General features: G+C 53.3%; 7 protein-coding genes across 7 annotated transcripts; 5 read left to right on the forward strand and 2 right to left on the reverse strand.

Annotated features, from left to right (window-relative positions):
- Nucleotides 1-214: 214 nt before the first annotated feature.
- On the forward strand, nt 215-1,437 carry CkaCkLH20_02041 (2og-fe oxygenase family protein; the record flags this gene model as incomplete). The annotated part of the gene is made up of 3 exons (XM_038884760.1): nt 215-504; nt 563-629; nt 685-1,437. The coding sequence occupies 3 exons, from the start codon at nt 215-217 to the stop codon at nt 1,435-1,437; spliced, it is 1,110 nt and encodes a 369-aa protein (XP_038749548.1).
- Nucleotides 1,438-1,996: 559 nt separating this feature from the next.
- On the forward strand, nt 1,997-4,952 carry CkaCkLH20_02042 (amidohydrolase; the record flags this gene model as incomplete). Its single annotated transcript, XM_038884761.1, has 2 exons — nt 1,997-3,193; nt 3,261-4,952. The coding sequence occupies 2 exons, from the start codon at nt 1,997-1,999 to the stop codon at nt 4,950-4,952; spliced, it is 2,889 nt and encodes a 962-aa protein (XP_038749549.1).
- Nucleotides 4,953-5,092: 140 nt separating this feature from the next.
- Nucleotides 5,093-6,516, reverse strand: CkaCkLH20_02043 (cytochrome P450 3A17; the record flags this gene model as incomplete). Its single annotated transcript, XM_038884762.1, has 3 exons — nt 5,093-5,351; nt 5,411-6,024; nt 6,094-6,516. 3 exons carry the CDS (start codon nt 6,514-6,516, stop codon nt 5,093-5,095), a joined length of 1,296 nt encoding a protein of 431 aa, XP_038749550.1.
- Nucleotides 6,517-9,108: 2,592 nt separating this feature from the next.
- CkaCkLH20_02044 (fasciclin domain-containing protein) lies at nt 9,109-10,468 on the forward strand (the record flags this gene model as incomplete). The annotated part of the gene is made up of 2 exons (XM_038884763.1): nt 9,109-9,762; nt 9,824-10,468. The coding sequence occupies 2 exons, from the start codon at nt 9,109-9,111 to the stop codon at nt 10,466-10,468; spliced, it is 1,299 nt and encodes a 432-aa protein (XP_038749551.1).
- Nucleotides 10,469-12,010: 1,542 nt separating this feature from the next.
- Nucleotides 12,011-16,238, forward strand: CkaCkLH20_02045 (uncharacterized protein; the record flags this gene model as incomplete). Its single annotated transcript, XM_038884764.1, has 2 exons — nt 12,011-15,413; nt 15,469-16,238. The coding sequence occupies 2 exons, from the start codon at nt 12,011-12,013 to the stop codon at nt 16,236-16,238; spliced, it is 4,173 nt and encodes a 1,390-aa protein (XP_038749552.1).
- Nucleotides 16,239-16,575: 337 nt separating this feature from the next.
- CkaCkLH20_02046 (glucose-methanol-choline oxidoreductase) lies at nt 16,576-20,823 on the reverse strand (the record flags this gene model as incomplete). Its single annotated transcript, XM_038884765.1, has 8 exons — nt 16,576-17,026; nt 17,087-18,323; nt 18,376-18,645; nt 18,699-18,934; nt 18,986-19,172; nt 19,224-19,558; nt 19,614-20,169; nt 20,229-20,823. The coding sequence occupies 8 exons, from the start codon at nt 20,821-20,823 to the stop codon at nt 16,576-16,578; spliced, it is 3,867 nt and encodes a 1,288-aa protein (XP_038749553.1).
- A 1,806-nt stretch (nt 20,824-22,629) lies between these two features.
- Nucleotides 22,630-24,374, forward strand: CkaCkLH20_02047 (uncharacterized protein; the record flags this gene model as incomplete). The annotated part of the gene is made up of 3 exons (XM_038884766.1): nt 22,630-23,321; nt 23,373-23,450; nt 23,501-24,374. The coding sequence occupies 3 exons, from the start codon at nt 22,630-22,632 to the stop codon at nt 24,372-24,374; spliced, it is 1,644 nt and encodes a 547-aa protein (XP_038749554.1).
- Nucleotides 24,375-27,284: the final 2,910 nt, after the last annotated feature.

Raw genomic sequence — 27,284 nt, forward strand, 5'->3', positions numbered from 1 at the left:
CATGATGTGAGCTCTCTCGTATTCAGGGTCCAGGCCTGGCAGCTGTTGCTAGGCGCGAGAGCTTATAAATAGGAGGGACCGAAAGCTTTCCTCGTGCGGGCCTGGGGAGAGCTGGTTGTTTCTCTTCTTTCAAGGACGCTTCTCTGATATTCAGATACCTCACGATATCTTCTTTTTCCAACTACAAATTCTTGTTTAAACTACATCGAACATCATGGGTATCTCCACTGAAGTCCCGCAGACCGTCGAGTGGGCGGGGAAGCGTGTCCCCATCTACCCCATGGAGACGATTGACTTCGGACGAGTGCTTTCTCAGGAGCCCGCCGAGCTCGAGAACCTGCTCCGCTGCTGCCAGCAGTCCGGTTTCTTCTACCTAGACCTCGACAGCCTCGACGGTCAGAGGTTCCTCGATGACCAGCAGCAGACGCTGAAGCTCATGCACCGCTACTTCGACCACTCTTTCGAGGAGAAGAACGAGCTTGGTCTGGTCACCGCACACCTCGGGTGAGTAGAACGAACATTAAACTTCTTGAATCATGAACCGGAGCTAACGAGCTACCAGCTACGAGCCCGTCGGCTCCCGCACCGGCGGCCTTCCCAACACCAGAGACGGATATGAGATGTTCAAGGTGAGATCGACAGCACCCCTCACAGCCACGTCCGCACGCAGCTAACACCCTGAAGGTCTCCAGAGACGAGATCCAGCGCAAGGACCCCAAGTTCCCCGCCATCCTCCAGAACACCACCGACAAGAGGGTTCTCCGCAACGCCATCTCCGGCTCCAACATCGTCACCAAGGCCGTCCTGTCGGGCCTGTCCTCCGCAATGGGCCTGACCGGAGCCTCTCGCTTCGAGAACGCCCACCGCAACGACCGCCCCTCCACCTCCACCCTGGCCATGATGCACTACGTCCCCTCGGACCCCCTCAAGGACAAGGAGATCGGCCACCAGAAGCACACTGACATCTCGTCGCTGACGCTCCTCTTCGCCGAGGAGTGGGGTCTGCAGATCCGCCCTCCCGGATCCAAGGAGTTCGGCTTCGTCGCCCCCAAGCCGGGCTGCGCCATCATCAACGTCGGCGACTCGCTCCGCTTCGCCAGCGGTCACACCTTCATGTCCTGCATCCACCGCGTCGTGCCCTTCCGCCCCGACGAGCACCGCTACTCCATTGCTTACTTCCTCCGTGCCGAGAACGACACCATGTTCAAGGACAGCGAGGGCCGCTACATCACTGCTGGCCAGTGGCACGACGAGAAGTTCTTCCTCTTCAAGGCTACCCCCGATATCCAGGCCTTGGCCCCGCCGTCGATGTTGTACGGTGGCATGTCTGCCGATGAGGAGTTCACTCCGTATGCCCAGCCGGAACTGGCTAAGGCGAAGGTTGAGGAGGCTCAGTCGGAGCCCTTGGTGAAGGAGGCCCTGGTCCAGGCTCACTAGATATACAAACGACCATACGAAATATGACACGACAGTGCGATTCAAATGAATAAATGAAGAAATTACACATGTTCAGAGATTCTGATCTAGATGACATTTCTTACCCATAAAGTGTCCATTATGGTGAACATTTGCGACCAATGCGATGCACGTTAGATCCATCGCCAAAATGAGGCTACGTCCTCCCCTCATTCATCAATAACAACCTCTCAGAAGAAAGTAGTCTCAGAATTCAATCCAGATGATGTCTATGGGTGTTCATTTTGATCCTGAATCTCGTTCTCAGAGCAAAGACATGATTGAGCGTCCGAGAATAGTACCTCGTCATCTTCCATCCCGAGGGACATCCGATCTGCCTGAATACAGCATGCCCCCCTAGCTTAGCACGATTTTAGGCGAGCATCCGTCCTCATTATCCCTGCAATAGCAGGGGCTCGACCCCTCAAGGTGTTCAAGCTCTCACTCTTCGTCCCTGACGGGGTATTTGAACCATCTTCCGACGTCTTGACTACGTCCTCGTCGGCATCATCAGTCCCGGGAGACTGAACGAACGATGCTCATGGCCGACGTAAAGAGCGAGCTTCCCACTTACAGCGCCGCCGTCGGGGTATCCTCCGCCCCCGGCGCCGTGAGGGGATGGAATCCCGATCTCCAACTTCCCCGCAGATCGCGAGTGCTGCGCGTATTCGGTCTGGCGTGCCTCGCGTTCATCGTCTACGCGCAATGGAGGCAAATAGCACCCATTGATGCTGGCTCAAATTCGGAAGCCAATGTCCACGGCCTGTCAATCGAACAACTCCAAGAAGATCTCGCGACATGCGGCAAACTGCACCACAAACCGGTGGACCCGATCGGCTACGGCCGGACAAGGAATGCCCGCTACGTGGAAGGCAAGAAACCCACTGTCATCAAGAACGCGACGGTCTGGGTCGGAGAACCGGCCGAGGGGACGACGAACTTCAGCTGGATCTCGGCGGATGTGTTCATTGAACATGGAATGATTAAAGAAGTGTCCAAGAATATCGCGATCGCGAGTTTACCAACAGATGTCTTGGTTTACGAAGCGAAACGCAGGCCTCTGACGAGCGGAATCATCGACATGCACAGCCATGCCGCGGTACATTCCCTGCCAACGCTGCATGGAAATGAGGACGTCAGCGAACTATCAAAGGATATAACACCATATGTGCGATCCATCGACGGCATTCAACCGACCGATCATCAACTCCAAGTCATCAAGTCCGGCGGCGTCACGACCTCTCTCATCCTACCCGGGTCTAGCAATAACATCGGCGGCGAAGCGTACGTGATCAAGCATGTGGTGGGACAGCCCGACGGACGCAACGAAACCGGTGTCATCGACATGCTAGCGGACCCGGATCGCACGTGGCGGTACATGAAGATGGCCTGCGGCGAAAACTCCAAGCAGATCCACGGCAAGGCCGGCGAGCGAGGCCCGTACAGCCGGCTGGGCGAAAGCTGGGAGTTTCGCCATGCCTTTGAGCATGCCACCAAGCTGAAGCGCGAGCAGGATGACTGGTGCAGGGCGGCTGCCCGAGGGCTGGACAATGTCCAGACGTATCTGCCTTTCGAACTCGAATGGGAATCTCTCGTGGCTCTCCTGAGGGGCCAGGTTCACGTGCATACGCATTGCTATACCATCAACGATTTGGAGGCTTTTGTCGACCATACCAACGAGTTCAAGTTCCCAATCAGGGCATTTCACCACGCCCATCAGACGTATCTCGTGCCCGAGGTGAGTTTCTCACATGTTCGTCCCATGTGCTCGAGAATTCCCAACTAACTCGCTCTGCCTCTTCCAGATCCTCAAGCGGGCCTGGGGTGGAGATCCGCCGGCATCAGCCCTGTTCGCGGATAACATGTGGTACAAAGCCGAGGCCGCCATAGGCTCCGAGTATGCAGGCAAACATCTTTACGATGCCGGCTTGGTCCCCATCTACGTGAGCGATAACCCAGTCCTCAACGCGCAGCACGTTGTCCTCGAAGCCGCCAAGGCCTATAAGTACTGCCTGCCATATCACGCAGCGCTTGCATCGGTCACGAGCGCTCCGGCGGAGCGTTTGGGTCTTGGTAGCAGACTAGGAAAGGTCAAGCCTGGCTTTGATGCGGACATCGTTGTCTGGGATAGCGACCCGTTGAGTGTCGGCGCGACTCCGGTCCAGGTGTGGATCGACGGCACAGCGCAATACGAGAACCCAGTCGAGCTGAAGAAGCCGTTTGAAGGAACCATCGTGCCGGACAAAGACCTTGGCAGGATTTCGGAGCAGTTGGCGGAGGTAACTGGTGATGTTGTCTTCACCGGAATCTCCGAAGTCGTCCTATCTCTTAAGGCATCCGGCGTTGCTGCCGACGGCGAAACCTACAACGTCGCCATATCTAATGGCAAAATTACTTGTGTTGGCCTCTGCAAGGCTGAGCTAGAGATGGCATCCCGAACGGAGGGTGCCGTGATCTCCGTCAAAAATGGGTACCTCTCCCCAGCATTCACCGCGTTTGGATCAACTCTCGGTCTCAACTTCGTCGAGACCGAACGAGCGACTGACAACGGCGACGACGGAGGGCACTTCAGCCGTGGGGTAGACGGACTTGCCCTCGATAACGAGAAACTCCGCGTCGCCCATCGCTACGGCGTCACACGGGCCATCTCGGCGCCGAAGTTCGCCGGCGGTGGGACCCACCACGGCACCAGCGCGGGATTTCTCACCGGAGCCGAGACCGTGCTCGATTCCGGTGCTGTTTTCGCACGCGACGCCGCCCTTCATTACACTCTCGATCTCTCAGCCAAACGCGGCGTTGACGGTGCATCTACCACGTCGGCGGCGGTGGGTGAACTGCGCCACAAGCTGCTGAAGGCTGTGGCTTCGGCAGCGTCTGATGAGCCTATCAGACTGGAAGAGAGTTACTCGGAGGCAGCGTTTCTGCGCAAGGTCATTCGGGAAAAGTTTCCACTGGCTATCACCGTTCATAGTGCGGACACAATTGCCGCCTTGATCGACGTCAAAGCTTCAGTAGAGCGAGCTATGAAAGAACTAAACGTCGGACAGACTCTTCGGGTGATCGTTGTCGGAGGCGCTGAGGCTCACATGGTTGCGAAGGACCTTGCGTCTGCTGGCGTTGGTGTCGTTCTTGCTCCTGCGCAATCGTTCGCCGTTTCTTGGGATCAGAGGAGAGCTCTCACAGGAGCACCACTGACTAACGGGACGGCAATCGATGCACTAGTGGATGCTGGGGTCGTCACGGCTATTGGTCTCGAAGAAGACTGGCTCGTGAGAGATCTTGGTCTGTTGGCTGGTGTTGCCTATAAGAACGGCGAAGGAAGACTACCCGAGAAAGACGCGATTGGTCTGATTTCACGAAACATAGTCAGCATGCTTGGTCTCGAGCCCGCCAGTCCATATCAGGACTTTGTGATCTTTCGAGGTAGCCCCCTCGAGATAGACTCGAATGTTATGGCAGTTGGGGGTCATAATGGGAAACTTCACATAGCCTTATAGTCTAGGAGTAAGATGTTATATGGTTCTATGGAAGTCTAATCTAGCTGCGCTTTATCAAGTCTACCTTAATACAACTCAACTCGGATCAACCGCGTTAGGTTCGATCAGTGAGCGATTAAACAAATGGCCAGTTCATCCCTCTATACCAGTGTAATATCACATCGCTTTCTCTTCGGAGTAAGAAGAACGTAGTCGACCATGTCCATACTGTCAGCAGGCATCTTATCGCTGAGCGTAGCCCCGCGGCAGTGCCGAAAGAAGACAGCAGTGGCGAGGCGAAGCTCCATCATCGCTAGATGTTGGCCGAGGCAAACCCTCGCTCCAGCTCCAAGCGCGATCATGGCCTGCCGCTGCTGCAATGCTACTTTGGAAGAATCGAGGTATCGGTCCGGATCGAATCTTCGTGGAGCAGTGTTAGCTTTCATCACATAACTGCCGGGGAAAGCCATTAAACGTACTTTTCAGGGTCCGGAAATATTCTTGAGTCGCGATGAAGTGTGTAAGCCGGACTGTACACTACCGTGCCGGCCGCTACAAAATACGACGCGAGCGTCACGCCTCCTTGAGGCACGGTCCGTGGCAATGACGACGGCACAGCTGGGTAAAGCCTCAGAGTCTCTTCGATGACCGCGTTGAGAAGGGGACATCCTTCCAATTCTTTATCGTCGAAGTCCTCACCCAGACAAGCAATTTCGTTTTCGAGCCTTGTCTGCAAGTCGTTTTGCTTCAGGACAGACCAGATCAAGTAAGTCAGCACGGCAGCTGTGGTGTCAGACCCAGCAACCATCATGCCAGCCGCCTCGATCCTGACAGTGTCATCACTCTTCCACCGACGCCCTTCCTTGACGCAGTCGTCGATCATCTCTTTAAACAGGCTTTTCGTCTGGTCGTCTCGCCGAGAGAGCTTTTCTACCCCGTCTTTACCCGCAGCGTCGCACTGCTCGAGACAGCGCGATAACGTCTGGAGAGAGGACTTTGGGATGAGTCGAAAGAGGAAGTGGAGGAACGGGATCTCGCTCTTGAACACAGCTCCAAGCAGCGCTGTCTCAATCGCCCTCATGTAAAGTGTGCTCTGATGCATTGTCAGCAAAAGAATGATCACAATCAACCAACTACGTTGGGCAGAGCATCTTAACTATACCTTTCCAGTGCTTAACATCCCAAATGACTGGCCGAATGACAGTTCGCTGATGATATCCGCCGCCATCAGCGTCCACCACTTGTGGATATTGACTGAGCTACTAAGAGCTTCGGCCTTCACCTTATTGACTGCTAGGTTAACGTTATGTCTAATCTCAGTTTCCCAGTTCTGACGCAAAGACACCAGAGAAAACGATCGTTGAAGAAGTCTTCGTCGTTCTTTTGCCTCTTTCTTGTTGGTGAGAAAGGACAGGGAAAGGGAGGGTAGTTTCTCTGCGAAGTCGCCAACCCATTGAGCCTTCTCGAAGCCGCCGCCCATCTTGTAGACGCGGGTGAAAGATTCAAGATCGACGCAGGATATCTCGTTCGGGGCAACCCTCACGATATCTCCGTACTTCCTGTGAAGGTCGTAGATGTATGTCATGCGGGTGCCGGTCAGCCGGCTGAGCTTGAGTCTCCATCTGCAGTAACGTGTGTGCCATGGTCCTGGGACGTGGCTCAAGGGCGACCGGCGACCTGCCAGCCATTGCTTGGTTTTGTCAGTGTTTGCTGATTTGCCCTTGAACAGAAGTATTATGAAGTACCTGGAGGAGTAGAAGGAGACATGATGCCCCTAAGAGCAGGATGGTCCATTCATAGCAATTAAGGCTATCATGAGAAGTAAGGTTGTGGGTCAACATTTTGTTTTAAGTGATTTCAGTCTGATGAGGAATTGCAAGAGAGCAGGAAAACATATTGATATTGTTTTATAGTGGTATGATTCAGCTCAAGAGTTCCATTTTGAGGCATTATCTGTACTCCTAGGCATAACAAGATGTCAAGTCGACTACGTGACCCCCAAATGTAGGCAACACTTTACAATATTCAAGGGTTCAACATCATTTCTGCTGAATTGTTGGCAAGCTAAGATAGAACGAGGTGTCATGTGAAAGATAGCGGCTGAGCCCGAGACTCAAACAGGGCAAACCGAAGTGCTGAATTCTGATCTAGGGGTCCAGCTGAGCTGGGCAACCCAGTTTCGACATGGGTGTTGAAGCCACCGAAGATGGTGTCGACATACAAATGGGGCACAGCATTCGGTGTCTGCCTGCGGCTTAGAAACCTCGAAACCCCCAAAACATCTCGTATGATGGCTGAACAGCCGCGAAAAAAAATTGGGCAAGCTGCCTGGCCCCCCTCGTGTTGGTGCCAACACGTGGGGTCGAGTAACGCGGATAAGTTGGCGATTCGAATGAGATATGAGTACTCAAAGTCTGCCTACGCAGACTTGGCGAAAGTCCAGCGAAAGTACTCCATAGAACGGTGTTCGTCATGGTAGACTATTCCTGTGTCGCATACGTATAAATATGATTATTCAACATAATTATAATAGGTTTCTATCTCTGGCCTGCACACGTGGGCCATGCCCAATAATTGTTAGAACAATTGTCTCTTACAATGCGTACATGAAAAGCGAATGAGGAGCATCCCGTGCATTATGGGAACTTGTGTAAACATGTTCTAAAATGCCTAAATTCAACTACACTTGAGATTTGGACGATAGAGTAAAAAACATGAGGCAGAGACCATCATTCTTCTCATATTCTGCTCAAAGTGCCATCCCAAATCTTTCTTCCAGATCCATCCAGCTCCGATATTCGTACCGAATCAACAAGTAGGTGACAACTTCTTCTCACCGTCATCACTCTGAATACTACAAGTCATGCGAAAAGCAAAGAACCCACCGCTGGATCATCACTGTAAACGAATAATCTTCCCAATTCTGCCGTGTTCAGATATCTCAGCAAATTCGTGCAGCCATTGATCTCCAATAACGCTTTAATGATGTGCGACTCTCAATCGTCAAGTCATGATGTTCAAAATCGACCAATCTTGGTCCCTAAGCCCGAAACCTTCATGGAATGGTGATGAGTGGATTATTCATCGCTATCACTTATGAGTCCACTTTTGACGAATTCCATGCGAAACCCAATCTTATGACAGGCGAGATGCAGATATGCCAATGTCCAACTAAAGTTCTAAACATTCGGATCAAACGCGAACTGCGGTTTCTTGTTTGTGGGGTACTGCGGTTGCGAACTCAATGGCATGTGTTTCTGAACCTCGGGCGAATCACAAGCTGCATGCATGCTGCAAGGACGGTAGAAAGAAGAACTGTAAAATCTGCGGAGAACACCACCAGTACCAGTTGCCCAAGCCCGAACTTGCTCGGAATCCGGCGGGATTCACATTGTTGGTGATCCGGCCGGGCGCGAAGTCGAGAATCTCCTGCTCAATATCTCGGCGCTGGCGGCGGTGGGGCCGTGCATAGTCGGTGGGCGGGGAGAAGACACTCCGACGGATGGAGACCCGAGGACCCCGAGACCCCGATGGCTTTCGACGAACGCGGTTTCACAGGTGAGATGAATGACGTACACGACCGGAATGGCTGTAGCTTCCTTTACGCGTATGGGTTTGGGAGCTGGGCTGGCCAGAGCTCCCGCGTAGCTCTCGCGAGCTCCCACTCAGGAATCACCTCATCCTGGTTGCCCATCATGCGAAACAATGAGGAGTATTTCAGCATTTCTGCGGGAATGGCATCAGCCTTTTGTTTGAGCCGTTGGACGCCCAGGCTACTTCTGTCCCGCATCCCGCATCACGCATGTAGGGCACATTGCAGCCGTCTGGTGTTCTCTCCGGCTCGCCCGGGGCCTACAGTCCCATTGGAGGGGATTGGGCGGAGAGAGTTTCACGTCGCTGCTGTTGTCCGATCACCTTGACGTCAGCTGACGATTAGATCTCTCGCTCGGCTGGCGTAGCACTACTGTCTGCCTGTGGTGCCTCCAAGCGTGGGTTGGCGTATCCGCATGCTTCTCCCTTTGAGATGTTCTCCAACAAAAAGGTCCCCTTATCTGCCGCCCTGCACTCTCTGCTTGCTTCTTCTGACTTGACAATCCATACTCCCTCTTATCAACCTTTTCTTGTAGACCAAAGATAAGGTGTATCGTTATCTGGGAAATATTAAAACGAATTCAATATGAAGGCTGTTGCTGCTCTTTCCTGCGTGGCTTTAGCCAACGCTTTTATCCTCCCCGACCCCCAGATCTTCGAGCAGGCGGCGATTAAGAATGACGAGCGCCCCTCCTGGTGGGACCGCGTTCCCTCCAAGGATTCCATCGTGAACACCGTCGAGGAGGGCATTGATTCTCTGTCCTCTCAGCTCGAAAGCGCCTTCCACTCTCTGGAGGACACCGTCGAGAACAAATTTGAGCACATTTTGGAGGAGGAGGTCTTCAACGGTGGGGATGGTGACACGTCCGACAAGTCCATCTTCGATCTGGTTGCCGGCAGCAAGTACACCACGACGCTTGCGAAGCTCGTCAGCGAATACGACGACATCGTCGAGACCCTGAAGAGCACCAAGGCGAACTACACTCTTTTCGCTCCCACGGACCGAGCTTTTGAGAAGCTCCCCAAGCACCACAAGCCTAGCAAGGAGGCTCTCAAGTCGATCCTGTTGTACCATGTCGGCATTGGCGAATACGACGCGAAGAGGGTTCTGCGCACCCACACCCTCCCCACGCTGCTGAATGAGCCCTGGCTCGGCGACAAGCCCCAGCGTCTTCGCACCAGTGTTGGTCTCGGAGGTGTCCGCGTCAACTTCTACAGCAAGGTTGTTGCAGTGAACATCGTGAGTATTTTGCTTGACTACGGCTGTTGGATGGAGCAGTCCTGACAGATTTTTCAAACAGCGTGCAAGCAACGGAGTCATCCACGGCATCGACAGCTTGCTCGTCCCGCCGCCCCTGGTCGGCCGCGAGCTGACTCTCCTCCCGAGTCAATTCTCGACCCTCCTCCTCGCCTACGAGAAGACCGACTTCGTCAAGTTCATCCACGGCGTCAAGTCCACCGGCACCACCGTCTTCGCTCCCTCGAACAATGCCTTCGCTCGTCTCGGACCCAGGGCCAATGCCTTCTTGTTCAACTCCCCGACCGGACTCAAGTTCCTCAAGGCCCTGTTGAAGTACCAGATCGTCGCCAACACCACCCTCTACAGCGACGCTCTGTACCGCCCCGACAACAAGGGTGATGCCAGTGTCGAGGAGCACATCCACGTCGACCTCCCGACTTTGCTCGGCGGCAAGAACATCGCCGTTGACGTCGCTGTCTGGCGCGGATTCAGACGCGTCAAGCTCAACGGCTACATTCCCATTGTTGTCGCCGACGGTATTGCGAAGAATGGCGTGATTCACGTCCCCGCTCGCGTTCCTATTCCCCCTCACAAGCACAAGGCCGACAGCGAGGATGGCTCAATCACTGTTGAGGAGCTGAAGGAGCGCTTGGCTGAGTACGTCGACGAGGATGACAAGAAGGACGAGTGGTCTTCTGAGCTCTAAGGTCGAATTACTCAATTGGACGCTCCATGATTGGAACATGGAGCCCGCAGCTGGCCCGACTCCCACATGACATCGGATATGTATTCTATCAAGCATGCCCAAAACAAAAGTCTGTCGTGATTCGTAATGAACTGTTTTATCGCAACGTGAAATGAGTAGTATCATATTGGGAGAAGACCTTGAGCTCATTTTCTTCTTCACGGGATGGCTTCTGTTGAGCAAAAATGTGACAATTGTTGTCAATTGGGCACTAATATCTCTCTAGGCCCTGCATGTTAATAGACGATTTGAGCGCAGAAGGAGCAGCTTCAACCAAGTCAAATACATAGACAATTGTTAGCTTGGGGCTTATTCTAGCAAGACTTCATTCACATTGAACGTTACCGCGCCACCACCTACAATTTGACCAGAACCGAGGCAGATACTCGCCCAGCCAACGGACTCACAATACTGCAGTATGGCTGAAAGGTCTGTAGCGCTGCCCAGGAAACACGGGATGCTAGCCATCGGACGTAGTGAAACACCAGGACCCCCGGCCTCGAAATAGCGGGCTTCTCGATTCATGTCGCTAACCGTCCCAAGCAATTCCCGACTTCAGCCCTATGCTTCGCCGCTGCAGAGCATTCCAGCCACTTGAAGGAAGTTAAGGGAGACCCTGAACAGCGGTAATGCCGGCAGTGCACATGTGCAGCGAAGCTATTCTCCTAGAGCTCGAGCTCGAGCTTCTGCATCATCCTGTCAGAAGCTTGGCCCGGTCTGGTTCCATCTTTCAACCTCCGCTGGATGAAGAGATATCCTTTCATTCACGACGTGCCATTCTGAAGCCCATTCTCACCTAATAGAACATAGGCCAATGGCAACTTGCGGTATTCTGAATCTGCCCGTCCAAGTATTTCACCACAACTCTTTGCAAGCCGCTTAGCCCGCGTCAGCTTAGCCCAAAGCCGGATAGTCTTTCGCACCAAAAAGTGCCATGGCTCAGCTCTGCCGTCCCCGAGTACGCATCTCGACTGGTGTCGCCGAGATGGCGTGTGGGCGCGGACTTCAGCTGAGGACGAACGTACGCCTCTTTCAACCAAGAGTTGCAGTGATTGGTTCCCAACCCTTTACTCACACGCAGCAAACCCACGACGTGCGAAAGCCGACGCGGTCTCAGACACGGTCAAGCGGCCTCCCTCCCCTGGACTGATGGGGCTGGACCGCGCCGGCACAGAAGACGGCAACGAACCAGCGTTCGTCGAGATTTGAAGTTTATGGCTGTGCTTGGCCACTATCCGACTGTCTCAAAGCCAAATGTAGGTGCGAGAAAGGAAACGGGCTCGAAATGAGTCGCTTGCCGCACTAAGAGCTGGCAGACCCGGGGCCATGGTTTGGACATTCTTCCAGCGCCAAGTGGCTCAAAAGATGCCTGGGCCCCTCTCGTCGTGCTTCGTTTGGGTCTCTTTAACGAAGTTGAAAGTTTTATGAATCACTTGTCTCGCAGAGATCGTGGACGGTGGAGGAAGACATTCATTCCGTGCCGGCGACGGTACTTCTTCGACGATGCACCAACCTCCGCCCGCCGACCAGTCGACCTTTGAGTCGCAAGCGCAGTACAACCCGCAGGCCACCGAAGATGTCGACGAGGAGCAGCATTCTTTGGAGGAAAAGAAACGTTATGCTGCCGAAATACCGAAAAGGCCTAACTACAGGCCGAAGCCGTTGCGATGGCCCTTCATCGCCGCCATGATTGCCTTATTGGGGTTACTCATGGTTTTGGTCATCGTCGCTCGCACGACAATGCCAAACTCCGACAGTACTGCAACTATTGAACCTCGACACATGTTGGTGGTAAGACAAGATGGCAGCTCTGCTGGACAATCGCCATCCCCGGCCCCGGAGCCCTCTCCAATCCCAACACCAGTCAACTCGGCGCAAGCTCCGACAACCGAGACTCAAGCTGGGACGCCGAGTAATCCAACGCAAGTGTTGATACCGTCTAGCACCAACGATCTTCCAACAAAGTCTGAGGCTCAACCATCAGCAACATCGATATCACCAGCCACGTCGGCGCTGCCATCAGTCAAGCCGTCAACGATCCAGGAACCAAACACCTCGCAGGAGAAGCCATTCGTGGCCTCTTCTGCAGACAAAGAGGTCACACCAACAACGAAGGAAGACTCTGTAAAACATACTACAACTTCCAGTGATGTTGTTGAGCCGAAAACAACCAGCCAAGCAGTAACTCCATCACCACCGAGCCCTATCAGCTCGGTGAAAGACACGGGATCTCGGCAGGGCAGCATTACTTCGACAGGTGACAAGGGCGACACAGCATCAACAAGTGATATGAAATCCACATCGTCGAGATCGGAGACTGCGATCAGCGCTACCACTCAATCAGCCTCAACTTCATCAACCGTGTCAGAGAGTATCCTCGATTCTTCCACCTCTGATCTGTCCGGTCATCGCAAAGCACCGCCGATCATCACTACTACAATTTCTCAATCAAAAAACACATCTCCCACGCCAACTCCCAGCCGCGACGATGAGATCATATCAGTCATCACCAGCGAATTCACATCCACCATCACCAAGCCCGGTTCCACCTTCACTTACACTACCGAAATTGTGACCAATATCTCTTCCACTTACACGACCGTGATTAGGACCACGTTTCCGGGAACTACCGGTGAGACAACCTTCACCAGAGTCATCACAACGAGCATACCGCGCACCGTCACAAAGTCTGCCGCAGTCAGCTACTCCTTGACCACATTGACGATGCCCGGGGAGACACAGGTCAAGACAGACACCATCAGCGACGAGAAGACTACCTACATGCAGACAACGACGAAGACCATCGCATACCTCAGCACATCTACGGCAGCCGTGACTCGCCCGGAAGTCGTCGAGACATCGTTCGAGCAGGTCGTTACCACCTACACCTCAAAGGCGACATTCACGCAGCCCGAGAGAACCAGTGAAATCACCTCGGTCGTCGTGAGCGCTGTGCCTTCCACATATCAGTCCGTCGGAACTTCTGCGGCGCCCGGTCAGGTCTATGTACAGGTCGGAACCACGGAGATCACGCGAGTGATTACGGTGCCTGGTGGCAACCGAGGGAGCCCGCCGACACAACCGCCAGTCGTCCAAGTCATCACCAGTGTCGTCGATGGAAAGGTTGAGACGATCGTTGATAAGCCTGCCCCGCAGACTATTGTCACCAACGACGGAGGTGTCTTCCCGATTGTCTTCACGCCACCCGCGGAAACCAGAGTCACCCACGTCGGAGGCCAGGAAGCTCAGGTGGTCATCACTGTGACACCTTCTCCAGAGGTAGCCTTCGTGGCTGTTCCAACAACTAAAGACGGAAAGCCAACCATCGTCATAGTCCCCTCTACATTGAACGCAGCAGCTGGGGCTTTCAAAGAAGTAGCGACTACTATCAACGGGAAGGCAACCGTAGTCAATGTCCCTGTGACCCAAGAGCCAGTTCTGGTCGCTGTTCAGACGACGATTGATGGTACACCTACTGTGCTATTGACCAAATCGACCCAGTCAGCGGGCTTCAATCCAATATCTCTGACTCTGGTATCCGAGGTAGGAGGTAGCACTGGCGTGTTCGTCACCACGGATGCTCTAGAGGCTATCAAGACAACCATTGATGGGAAGGAGACGACAATTGTGACAACTCCACCCCTGCGAACGTTCACCTCGGTATCGGGAGGAACGCGGACGACTATGACGATAGTTACGACTCCGTCTGGGACAGCACCGCTGGAATTCACGGTAATCACGACAATCGGGGGAACCCTAAGCACCATCGTATCGACTCCCAGTCCAACAACATTTACTACGACGATCTCTGGAAGCCTGAGAACAATCATCTCAACCCCAAGTCCCACGACTTACCTCTCCACAATCAAGCCCGCGACCACTGTCATTACTACCACCTCCACACCAACACCTACGAACTCCGCAGACACCGTCATCACGCAAGTCGAGAAGTTCGCTTTTACTAATGGTGATTACTTCGTCGGAAAGTTCTTACCTGTTATCCTCGCCGTGATAATCGCCGTCCCGCTCCGCATCATCGATCTCAACGCCAAGCTGTATCAGCCCTTCCATGCGTTGGCACAAGAAGGGGGCTCTTTGGGAAGGAACAGTATGACATTACAGTTCGACGGTTGGAAAGGCTTCTTGGCCCCGTTCGAAGTGTTGTTGCAGGGCCATCCAGTGCCATTCATCACGACACTGATGGTTCTGTGTTCGTCACTCCTAGCGCCTCTGGCCACCGAGGCAATAGGCATGAAGCTACACGGAACGTGTAAGATCACGGCAATCGAGGGCTGCGGAATTCAGTTGGGCGTTTCCACCATGTCAGCCAATGCCCTGGTAGCGTTGCTCGCGCTCATCATTGTACTGCTTTTAGTTCTCCTGTTCTCACTCCGCAGCTGGGAGACTGGGCTGCATGCCAATCCGTGGAGTATCGCCGGAATTTCGTCCCTGGCCCGGAACGCCGATATCAGGTCACCCAATATCGACTTCATAACCGGCAAGAAGGCCATGATGGAGAAGCGATATGGTCTCGGGTACTTCGAAAACAGCCTAGGACGCGACGAATACGGCATCGTCTGCTACAATGACTCGGCAGAGAGCCCTCAAGGCACCCCGGCAGCATCTGGAGCTATCCCGGCTGATGAGGAGTTGACCGGTGCATATCAGCGGGACGTGGCGAAGAAAGAGCGTAAGCCGGTCCCATTCATCGCGCTCACGTACTGGTGGCGCATCGTATTTGCCTTCTTCTTGGCCGCTTTGTTCATCGTTATACTTTATTATCACATCACATTGGGTCTCCGGACTTCTTTCAAGGATTTCATGGATAGCCAGACGTTCGGAGTCAGGTTCTTTTTCGCGGCGCTGGGCGTCATCATCATTTTCTGCTGGGAATCCATCTTCGTCAGTAAGTTTGCTCGTTCAATCCTTTACTTCGAGAAAGCGGCTAAGAAACCACGCAGGCATCGCGATTATCAGCCCATACCATCACATGGCGCGCCGCTCCCAGCCACCGGAGAAGTCCATTCTTCTCACTCGGCCTACGAATGGTTTCTACGGTATATATGCCGCTGTTGTTGAGGGCAACATCATCCTCATGCTCACGGCTTTCATGTCAATTTTGGCCGAGTTCCTTCCCATTCTCTTCGCCAATATCCCGTACAACCTCACGCAAACACTCATGTCTCACAACGTCTGCGCAAGAGTCAGTCTGTCGATTCTAGCTCTCATGTTGGTCACCATAGTGGCGAGCCTGTTCATCAAGTGGCCCGAGATGCCAGTCGACCCTCGAAGCATTGCAGGAGCCCTGTACTACGTCAATGAGAACAAGCTGCTGGATGACTTTGAAGGACTGTCGAAATTGGACTCGGGGGAAAGAGAGAAGAGAGTGAAGGAACTTGGCCGGAGGTATTTCTACGGTGGCATCAACGGAGCTCATGGTAAGAGGATGGGCGTTGAATCTGTGGAGGGTGTTGAGGATACGGCGTACACTGGTGGGCATTGGTTATTACCTCGGCACGAGGAGCGGCGTGCGGAAGATGATGACCATGGAAATGAGGAGGAGCGTTTTCTGGGAGCCAGCCGCGGTGACGAAGAGGAAACTGAGGAAGAATCTCAGGAACGACAGGGCTCAACGAACCTTGAGCCCAAAGATCAGGATCGGGATCAGGAGTCCCTGTTGATCGAAAGTCAAGAGACTCAAACAGCACAGGAGGCGGAGCAGCTTCGATGAGGGGATCGCTCCCCGTCAGGATGCATTTGATGTCAACATGAATGTAGCCAGCGCCTGTCCTGACTTTGCATTTGCTCGAAAATTTCGTAGATCACAGCCACCGTATCAAATGCATAGCGAAGGACTGCAAGTCAAAAGGAAATGTTATTTTTATTATTACGGTATTATGAACCCGAATCTGCAATACATGTATTGCAAACGCTTGGTAATGATTAATCCTCAGTCTATGCAAAAGCACTTTTGATCCCCAGCGAGGTCAAAGAAACCAATGGTTCTGTCCTCGACCACATCATTCGGACAATGCAGTGAATGGATCTATAGTTGCAAGGAGAGTTGTTCAGCAACGGCCGTCGCCTTTTGTTTGTTTCTTGACGTAAGCCTTCATGTCCTCGTACTTGCCCTTGCGGACGTTTTCGATGTGGTTCAACACGCGAGGGTAAACCTCCTCATGCGCAGTCGGACTCATCCAGGCGTCGAGGTGGCCACGACCCTCGAAGACCTGTCTCTCGTAGCAGAAGCCACCATTGGCCTCGCTGAGAGTAGTGAATGACAGGTCGGTGTTCTGGGGCTCGTAGACGGCGTTGTCGGATCCCGAGAAGAAGAAAATGGGAAGACCCTTGAGACGGGCGATGTTCTGGGGAGTCACGAGGTCCACGTTCTGGTTGTCCATTACGTGGCCGGCGAGACCTGTCGACATGAGGTGTTGAAGACTGGCCATGGACGTTCCGCCGATGAAGTTCTCCAGCTGTGCGTGGGTGGCGTCGTTGAGGTGCTTGTGAGACCAGAGGCTTTAGGGAAGTAATTAGTAACCTGGACATATACATGACGTGGGCATTAGGATAGCTTACCGTCCAAACACGAGAGAGCTCCGATGGCAGACAACGGAGTTGCAGATCTCATCACGGCGACCGACGGGGTAGAATCGGAGGACCTGGTTGATGGCTTGCGAAATGATTCCATCTTGAGGTGAGCTGCTGCAATCAAACCAGTTGCCCTGGAACAGGTTGTAGAGAGTCGCCGGCGAAATAGGCAGGCTGGCCTTCAGACTGTTGACCTTGGCGAACATCGGGTTCATGAAAACTTGGGAGGCGGTCACGCCGCTAAGCCATTCGCGAGGAATCGTGCCGTCGAGCAGACCGGAGGCAAGAGCAACAGAACCAGCGCAATGAGCAATGACGTAGGTCTGCGGATATTCTATGCTGTCGCTGTCGTCTTGTAGGCGCTTGGAGTGCCTCTCGCGGATCATCTGTAGAGCGGCCTTGATGTCGCGGCGGGCATCATATGTGGTCCAGTTCTGCTGGGCAACAATCGTCTTGCCCACTCGGTGAACCATAGAGTACACGCGGAATCCCTTGCTGCGGTAGTAGTTGACAGCGTTCTTCTCAATGGTGGGCAGTGCGAAGATCTGTTGATCGACGGCGGCGCCAGGGATGAGGAAGACGATCGGGGCGTTCGCCTCATCCCAGTCGCGCTTGTCATATTGCTCAGTGAATTGCGGACTCCAGTAGAAAAGCTTGGTCTTGACTTTGTCGGTTGCCTCGATAGTGATCTCTTCCGTGCAGCGAGAGGGGTTCTGATAGTTGGTGAAGGGGAGGCTTGGCCATTGCATGGGGATGAAGGGGGTGAGGAAAGCACTGGCGGCCTTGGCGGTGAAGTAACCCAGGAAGTTAGCGGTGGAAGAGACGCGGGCGTAGAGAGTCGACCCGGTGGTCTCCATGGTTGTGACCTCCTGGAGGAAGGAAGATGGCCGAATGTGGATGACACCCTTGCCACGGACCTTCTTCTCATCGGGCTCTCCCTGCTCGTTGAACTCCGTGATGGTGCAGTAGAGGGTGGTGGTAGCTCTCCACAGGTTGAGAGGGTTGAGAACGACGTTGGAGTTGACGACCTTGTAACCATTGAAGTGGAACCTCTTGCCATTGGGGCAAGACACCTCGAAGTTGTAGGTGAGGTTCGTGGTATCCGGAGCACGAGGGTCGTCGTTGAAGAGCTGGAACTTGCCACCCTGAACCATGCATGTTCCGCCCAGTCGAGGGCAAGTGAACGTGCCGGTAAGCGTGGCCATGTGGTCCTTGTCGTGAACAACTGGCCAAGTTAGTGATGTGATTGACTAGTCATACTGGAGAAGCTTGCTTACGGTTGTGAGTGTTCCAGGAGCGAGCGCTCAGGAAGAACCGAGAGTATTCACCACGGCTGCGGGCAGTGGCGGTAGCACGGTCAAACGACAAGTCCTTGAGGCTCTCGCCCTCCTCTCCGATGTGAATCCATCCATCCATCATCTCAGTGAAGGCAACTCCCGGAGTCTTGTCGTCTCTGGCCGTCTGGATGATGTCCTGGACTCTCATTACATGCTGATCGCTGTCCTCAAAAGGGGCGTACGCCGGCTGACCAAAGAGATTCAGGGGACCTGTAGCATTTTAGCATCCTCTGGTAAAATTGTTGCTGTCGGTCTTTGCTTACCATTTGGCGTTGTACTGATTGTGCGGCCGAGGTCTTTCAAGATGAGATCCATAGATCTCTCCGCCAAAGCCGTGATGGTCGCGAAGGGGTTCACACCAAGGGCTGCAGGGACAATAGCGCCGTCGCAGACAACAAGTCCACGATGAACATCCTTGCCTTCACCCTTGAAAAGTTGCCCTACGTCGTTGACACCACCGCTGGCGCCCGTGTCGTCGTTGCTGATGCGGGCACCACCACTGGCTCTTGGTCAGCATTTGGGAGTGATCGAGATGAGGGCATGGGCTTACATGGCGTGGACGGTGATTTCCTTCTCTCCAAAGGCAGCGTAGAAAGGACTGTCGACATAGGTGCCACCAATCAGGCTGGTAATCTTCTGGAGGTAGCCTGCCAGCTTCGTGGCCCTCTTAGATGTGCCGACTCCAGAGAAGTTGATCAGCGGCCTGTCATCCACCAGCTGCATCGTAGCCTGACTGCCTAGATGTGCATGTTAGATGATTTCGCCCAAATAGAAGCGATGGTACTCACTGTCGTGGGACATGATGAGATAACATTGTGTTCTCTCAACACTTCCTAGCGGGTTGTAGGGTCCGAAAGCTCGGCTTCCGAGAGCAGCAGCGACATGTTGAGCCTTCTGGGTGAAGGTGAGGTTGTCCGGGCCAACACTACCGGGAAGGTATTGGAGCATCGTCTGGTAGAAGGGGGCAAGGGCTGCAGGTACGGCACCCTCCTCGATCACGAAGCCGTCGAGCGGGTTTTCTTGGTCACGGCAGTCGATGACACCCGTGATGCAAGGCCCAACAGGACGATTTGGTGGGGGGTCTGGCCGGCCGATTGAGTTGACGTATTCGCTGGTGTTGTAGCTGGTTTACCGTTAGACACGTACCCCTTGAACGATGATCGAGGTCCAGAACTTACCCAAAGGCCAAGATGTCACCATTTCCGCTCATTCCGTGGCCGACGTCTTTGCTCATCTGCAGACCAAACTTCTGGCTGCGGAGAAGGATCTCAGTGGTTCCGATGCTGCCAGCACCGAAGCACACAAACTCCTTGGCGTGAACCCACATGAGGTCATCGTAGAAGATGTTGCTGAAGTTGCCACGCTTGCCACCGTGCCAGCCAAAGTGCACGATGTAGCCGTCTCTGTCTGGGGCTTCAGTGACGTAGCGAACCTCGCACTGGCAGAACATCTCGGCGCCCCAGTTCCAGGCGTCACTGAGGTAGTTGACCAGGGTGGTCGACTTGCTGCCGTCGTTCAAACCGGTCGTATCTTGGCCGGTAAGGGTAGACGCCCTCATGGAGACGCCAGTGCTGTTGTCGCCGTCGACGAACTTGGTGGTTTGAGGGACGCGGTAGAATTTGTCGCCCCATCCCATGAGCTTGGCTTGTTTCTCCAAAGTCTCAAGCTTATGGAGCTTGGGATAATCTTCAGGGTACGTCGCAGGCTCTAAGACCTTACGAGCCTCATTGTAGTCTGATTCTGGTTAGGAAATCTTGTCATGACACTCAGCTCTTGCGGAATGCGCCACTTACAATGCTTCAATCCCTCTTTTCTGATACGGTCGGGCCAGATGGGCAGGTCCATGGTGCCTTTGTCTGCCTCGAGGAAGACGTTGGCGTTCAGAAGACTAGTACCACCGAGGCCATTTCCGACGAATGCATTTTGGCCATCGCCAACAATAAGGTGGTAAAGCCCCGTGGGATCACCTCCCTCGGCAACCTTGCCTAGGCGGCCAATGAGGCCATCCGTGGCTGCGTTGGTCATGTGAAGCTCCCTTGAAGCAGGCAAAATTTCAGAAGGGAACTCTCCAGGCCACTTCTCCTTGCCACGCTCCAGGAGACAGACGGTCTGTCCAGCTCTAGCCATGCGGCTGGCGGCGACAGCACCGCCATATCCTGAGCCGATGACAACGACGTCGTATGAAGGGCGGATCAGCTCGACAGGACGGGAGATACGGGGGTATGACCCAGTCACGGGATCGAAGTTTCCGTCTCGTTTATCGTAGCCATCTGCAGACTCATCGGTCTGGACATCCGGAACGCTTTGATTTCTACTCTCGGGCTGGTCGACGCCGTTGGTGTGGCCGTTCTCGTCGTGACCGTTGGTCTCCCAGTCGTGGCCGTTCATGGTGCCTTTTGCCACACGATTAACAATCAAGTATATGCCTTTCAAGAATCACAAAAGAACGTGGTAGTAAAGGCTTATCTCAACTCGCAAACTATCAAGGTGCCACGGACACCATCATCTTCTTATAACGAGATGCTCTGGCGTTTCTTTCGAACAACGATCAGTCGCGACGGAAACATCCTTCTCTGTTCTCATCCACATGCGTCTTACAATATTGTTTTCGGTGTACATGGAAAGGAGAGTCATCAGTTCGTACATTCGCCGAATGCAGCACGATGGCTGTGCTCGGCGTCAGCACGAGAATTTCTCACAGCCGTCACATACAGTCAGCAAGCTTCTGGTGGTGTGGGTGCTGAGCCGTTCGTGTCCGTAAGAATCGGTTACATTGCGCCTCAATTCTTGTCAGCCCAGCTATGTAACAGTTCCCATTCGCTCACGATATTGTCGAGGCTTGCGGGCATGTTTCCCGGAGAGGCCGATCTGACCTTTGGCATGTGATTTGTGTACACTTCGGAAATGGCACGCTGGATTTTGTTATCTCTCAGAGAACAGATTTTCTGATAGAGTTGAAGACAAGACAGGATCCGGTGAGATTGTTCACCTCGAGCTCGTTGCTCTCTCTGCAAGCAAACGTTTTCGTTAGTTTGACGATGTCTTGCAATTGGTCGAAGTATAAAAGTTGACCGAAAAGACCGACCGCGACGTGGAATAACGCGGGGGCGGGCACTTTCAGTGAATGTGAAAGTAGCTGCGTATTTGGGCGTTCCGGTTTGTTTACAGCAATTTCCACTATTGAAGTGCCGCATTCCTGAAGATAGTAAACAAGTCGGGCTTGGAGTAGTACCGGCATTGATGTGGCTCAACGTTTGGAACCCAATTCCCCAGTCTCTCGGCCGTTGTGGCTGTTCCCAATCTGTCTATGAATCAACGAAAGAGGTAAGGTTTGCTTGCACTGGTGATTTGACCGTCAGGGATGAATTGATCAAGTCCTACCTCGGACATGTCTTACCATGGAAAGCCTCCCGATTGGCGAGCTGTCAGTCATCACATCAATACCAGCACCAGAAGCAAGCGCAGGCATATCTGCGGCAGCCCCAGCGGCCCGCAAACGGAGCTGAGCTATTGAGGGGTTCCGGGGCTAAGATGCTCGTCGCGGAGTGTGTGGAGCTGCCAAGTACGGAGGGGGCCGTATGCCGCGCAGCTCCGAGACAGAAAACGAATTTGCCTCGCGGTGAGGCTGCTTGGAAAGTACACTAGCAATCAGCTTGTCTCTTCTGGTATAAGAGCTGCGCCGGGTTGGATATGGGAAAGGCCCCCAACATGCCACCTTTCAGCCCTCCCGCCCTTGGAGAGGAAGCTTTCAACATGCAGATGTCATCCCGAGCTGACGCAGGCGGCTACGGCAACTCAAGAAGAGTGGAGGAAACAACGCCGTAGAAACCCTATCTCAAAAGCCGTGGGGGATTTTGGGGCTGAATCCCACAGCATTCACCCCTGAATTGCCATGCTGCAGGCTGACTGCCTCATGGCAAATGCCTCGACACGTGAAAGTCGGAACCAAAGACATGTGAGTGAGAGACAATAAGGTCTGATTTTGCATTCTCAGCTCGCGTATCCTCCCTTTCTCATGCTTTACATGAGATAACGATTGAATTCCAGCCTGCATGAACGCCAATAGGGGGGTGACGATTTCCTGGCATGATGATATAAGAAAATAGTCCGCCGCTGAATTGATGCAGGCCGTCTTGGCCCAGTCTTCAAGACAATATTTTTCTGTTGGTCAATTAGCACCACCTTTCCTTCAGAATGGCGCAATCACCCGTCAATGTGTATCATTCCCTTCCCAGGGACTTGAGCAACCAAAAGATCGTCGCATCATCGGTCCGCCCAGTCACGACCGCCGACCTCCGCTCCCTCCTGAGAAAAGAAGGCCCTGTGCGTCCCATCAGGGACAGACCTGCCAAACTAGAGCTTCGGAAGCCCGACTATTACACCGGCTCCCCTTGGAAGCTAGCGAAAGACGATGCCATCTTGTTTTTCAAGAACATTCTTTACCTGCCGGGTATCGTCTTCCCTCTCTGGTCTCGGCCTCCCCAGCGCTCCTTCGACATCGATAGCCGCGCCGGCGATCAATCAGGCTTCATAATCGCCCGTCTTAGGCGTCAATTTGAGGTCTACGCCCAGCAATACTTCCATTCCGGCCCCCTCGACGAGCTTTACCCGTCCTTTGCCAACTTCTATGACGTCACGTTTCACTTCATCCTCATTATTGCCCAGTCGGCTTTCCTCCTGTCTATTCCCTTCCTCTCTTTCTTCTCCTTCAACTTGGTTGTCGCCTACATCATTGGCTTCACGGTTCTAAACTACGTCGTGTGCTATGGGCTGAACGGTTACTTGCCCGATGGTTACATCCAGTCCACCGATTTCCCTGAGGCTAGTCTCTGGGATGAACAGCACAAGAAAGAGCAGTGGATCTTCCTGAATGGAGTGGCGGTCGGGTGAGATTACTTCCACCGATATTGGCTGCGTGCAAACTGACCGCCGGACAGACAACATTGGTTGCGAAGCAACATCGACAGAATCTCTCTGACCTTCCACCGCCGAGTCATTGGCGTTCACAACAAGACGTACGCAGCCCTTTTGAGCTTCAAGAGATCGCCGCTAACATTGAACACAGCAATGGCATCATCTTCGACATAATCCAATGCCTCCTGGAGCGCTGCTTGTACTTCGGCACTTCCGACACCAGAGCCTGCTTCGCCCTCATCTCCGAGGCCCTTCTCAGGCCTAACAACGAGAAGGTCGTCCTGATTCTCCACTCCCAGGGTGGTCTTGAGGGCAGTATCATCCTAGACTGGCTCATCAACCAACATCCGCGTTCCGATCTCCAAAAGCTGGAGATTTACACCTTTGGCAACGCCGCGAACCACTTCAACAACCCGCGCATCTTCAAGGACGCAGAGCCTGGCCAGGAACCAGGCACCAACCGTGCCATTCGCCACATCGAGCACTACGCCAACTCTTCCGACTTCGTCTCCCGCTGGGGTGTCATGAACTTCAAGAAGAAGACCGCCGACCAGCAGGACCGATCTGTCATCTACAACCTCAATGCGTCCGTTCTGTCTGGCCGCACCGAGCCCAAGAAGCAGCTCAGCAGGAGGCAGATCAACGAGAACAACAAGCTGCAGGAGGCATGGAACTCTTACGCTGGCGCCCTTTTCGAGCGCACTGGCTCCGGGCACCAGTTCAACCAGCACTACCTCGACAACATGTTCCCTCTCGACAAGGGCCTTTCTCGCGTCCAGCAGAACGGCGATGGATCGCCCCTGCCGGGTACCTTCATGGCAGCCGAGGTCAACGTCTTCAACGACCCCAAGCAGATTGACAGGCTCAGAAACCTGCACAACGGACACCACGATCATCATGGCGGCCACCACCACCACCATGGTATCAACGGTGACGTCACTATCAAGAAGGTGTACCAGCTCAGCCGTCTGTGGGAGTATGTCAATGGCAACAGCCCCAGAGATGAATATGCGACGGAGTACTAAGTCGCGTGAACGGAGATCACTGCAATAGTAGTTGTGCAAGCAGACAATGTTGCCAGGGCTCGCTGTAGATCCCGGCAACCGCTAGTGGGACACTTGTATTATTCCAGATAGTAAAAGTTTTCATGTCACTTTGATAACGAAGAAGACCGTGAACATACCTATTGAATGCATCATTTGCGTCAAATTTCTGACGACCACCTCCGCATCTGGCTGAAGTGCCGAGGGAAGCCTGCTGTGCAAGTCACAGCCGTGCATATCGCTTCTCATAAATGGAGTTCCTGACCCCGACACTGACTGGCAGCTGAGATTCATTTTTTGAAGTCCGCGGATTTTGAAAGGATTTATACTGACATGACATCAATCTGCCGCATCACATCGGCACCGAGTTGTGACCTCGAGCTCAAGTGACTTAGGCTCATGCTCTCCGGAGCTCTATGCTCTCTTCTCAGAGTCTCGAGATGTTTCTTTTTTGTTTGTCAATTGGACAATCGCCTGGTTTCAGACTTATTGATTATACTGATAACCGAAAGATCTCATGGCTTCCAATGAGCGCTGCCACGCTGAAGGCTTTTACGCCCGTCTGGGTGGGCTTGATGATGGCGAGCTGTTTAGTTTCAATGGAGACCGCCTTTCTGCATTCTTGAACTCAAAGTTCGATACTCACCACATATAGCATTACATCATGACCTGAAGCTATATACCTAATCGCTTTTAATCGCTGTCAAGATGAAATATTGGCTCTCTTCATGTTGGAGGCTTGGACGCAAATGTTTCCTCCCAAGCCAAGTTTGACTGGGACCGGGCTTCCGGATCTATATGGAAAGGTGAGCAATACAACTAGGTTCCCTAGATCTGAGAATGTATTAGGAGAAACTTTGCTGAGGCGTTATGAATCATAGGTTTACGTCGTCACTGGGTCAAACGCGGACGTGGGCAAGAAGCAAGCTTAAGTGTTCTACGCCAAAAATGTAAAGGTCTACATCGCGGCCCTATCTGAGTCAAACGCATTGGCGGGAATCAACGACATGAAAGCATCAGTAGCGTCGTCTACCGGTAGTCTCGCGTACTTGTATCTTGACCTGGGCGACCTGAGCGGCATGGAGGAATCGGTGGGCTTCTCCTCACAGCAGACAGAGTTACATGATCTTTTCGACCGGGCAGCAAGCCACCACGCGGACTCCTCAAGGACATGAAGTCCATCTGGGGATCAACAACTGGGCACGTTCCTCTTCACGAAGCTCTTGACGCCGATTCTGGCGGGCACGGCAAAAGTGGGACTGTCCGGCGCGGTCCGCGTGGTGTGGGTCTCCTACTCCGCAACGGAGATCTTCGGCCTTCCTTCCATCGCCATGCCGATAGAGGAGCTTTCCAGTTATATGGATGGCTCTTCATCCGTGAAGTATGTATGCCAAGCGTCACCAAGGGAATGGCATTTTCAGCGTTAATGTCAACCCAGGAAATCTTAAATCTGAGCATTTTCGCGAGGAGGGCCTGTTCATGAGGATCCTGATCTCGTTGGTGGGGTATCCTCCTGTCAATGGTGCATGCACACAGCTTTATCCTGCACAGAGACCAGACTTGGTTGACGCAACGAAGACTGCGAAAGACGGAGGCAATGGCACAGCTCGGGAGTGAAGCGAGGGCCACGTGAGTCGCTGTTCCTGAGCTGCGTGTGCTGGACTTCATGTTTTATTAAGACCTGGAACGATTTGATCATTTGATCTTCTGTTGCTTTCAACTTTCGTCCCAACACGCTTTGTAATTACTCGACCCATTCTGACGAAAATCACAACTAAAAGGGGTTGAGGCCCTGTTCAATAGTGTCACGTAAGGTGGGAGGAACACTTGTTGGTCCCGACATTGCGCGGCCCGGTGCAGGGTGACGATGCAGCTCGAGTCAATCAATTTACAAGCGCTGGCCGCACCAACAGCGTTGGTGATCTGCAAGAGCTGGGATGGCACGGCCTGACGGTTCCCCGGGAACGAACCGACTGCTCGATCTTGAATCAATATTACATGCTGACGCGATTCCCGCGCGAGCCGTTCCCGTGCCAGTAGTTATGCAGCAAAGAATTTCCGAGAACTGACGAGAATCTCACTTGAGATATATTATTATCTTCTCTGCGCAAAATGCCTTGATTGACACCCGCTGGGGCTGAAGACATCGCCAAGATCTAGAATGGCACAGCGGCTAAAAATATGGATCGTTGCAACGCGAACCCGCCAGAATGTAACATGTTGTTGGTGGTTTTGAGATTGCTCGGTAAACTTTCAGTTGATCTCTGGCGGTTAATCGCATGAGCACACGACACCGCCCGGGCCTCTGGAGTCGTTTTCAGGGGCGCAGAAGAGTCCACCTGGCTTTGTCTGTGTCTTGGGCATTTCGCTGGGATATCTGCTGCAGTTGGTGGTGTTCGCAAACAAGACTAGGGATGAAGAAACCCGCCCCCAAGTGTGAGTCGCTTCGCCATCCATGTCCTGTTTTCCTGCCCAACCCGAATAGGCAAGACGAAGTTGATTGACGTTTGCCAGAATCCAAACGAATTTCCCGCTTCATTAAACTCTACATAAAACCAATTGTTTCCAATCACTATCTGTACACAATTAGTGAGACATTCGATGCGTTTGCTACCCCCTAATTACATGCCCTCAAGTGGAACTTCCAGCCACTTTCGTAGGATAAAGCTGATCAGTCTCACCGATGCTGTGCCTCCTGGATTTCCGTGCCCATCAGTTCTCTGGGCTGCCCATCCCAAGCAGCCGCGACTGGTGTTCCATTCATCTCTTGACTTGGGTTCGGGATCATTTGCGAGTGATTTGGACTAGTGCTCAAATGCTGAGCCGAGCTTTTGTCATACCCTGGCTGAAGGTGTCCGCTGTTGGTTGGTTGTTGGGTGATCTGATGCTGGT

The sequence above is a fragment of the Colletotrichum karsti genome (assembly GCF_011947395.1).
Source record: "Colletotrichum karsti strain CkLH20 chromosome Unknown Scaffold5, whole genome shotgun sequence".
NCBI classification, from domain to species: Eukaryota; Fungi; Ascomycota; class Sordariomycetes; order Glomerellales; family Glomerellaceae; genus Colletotrichum; species Colletotrichum karsti.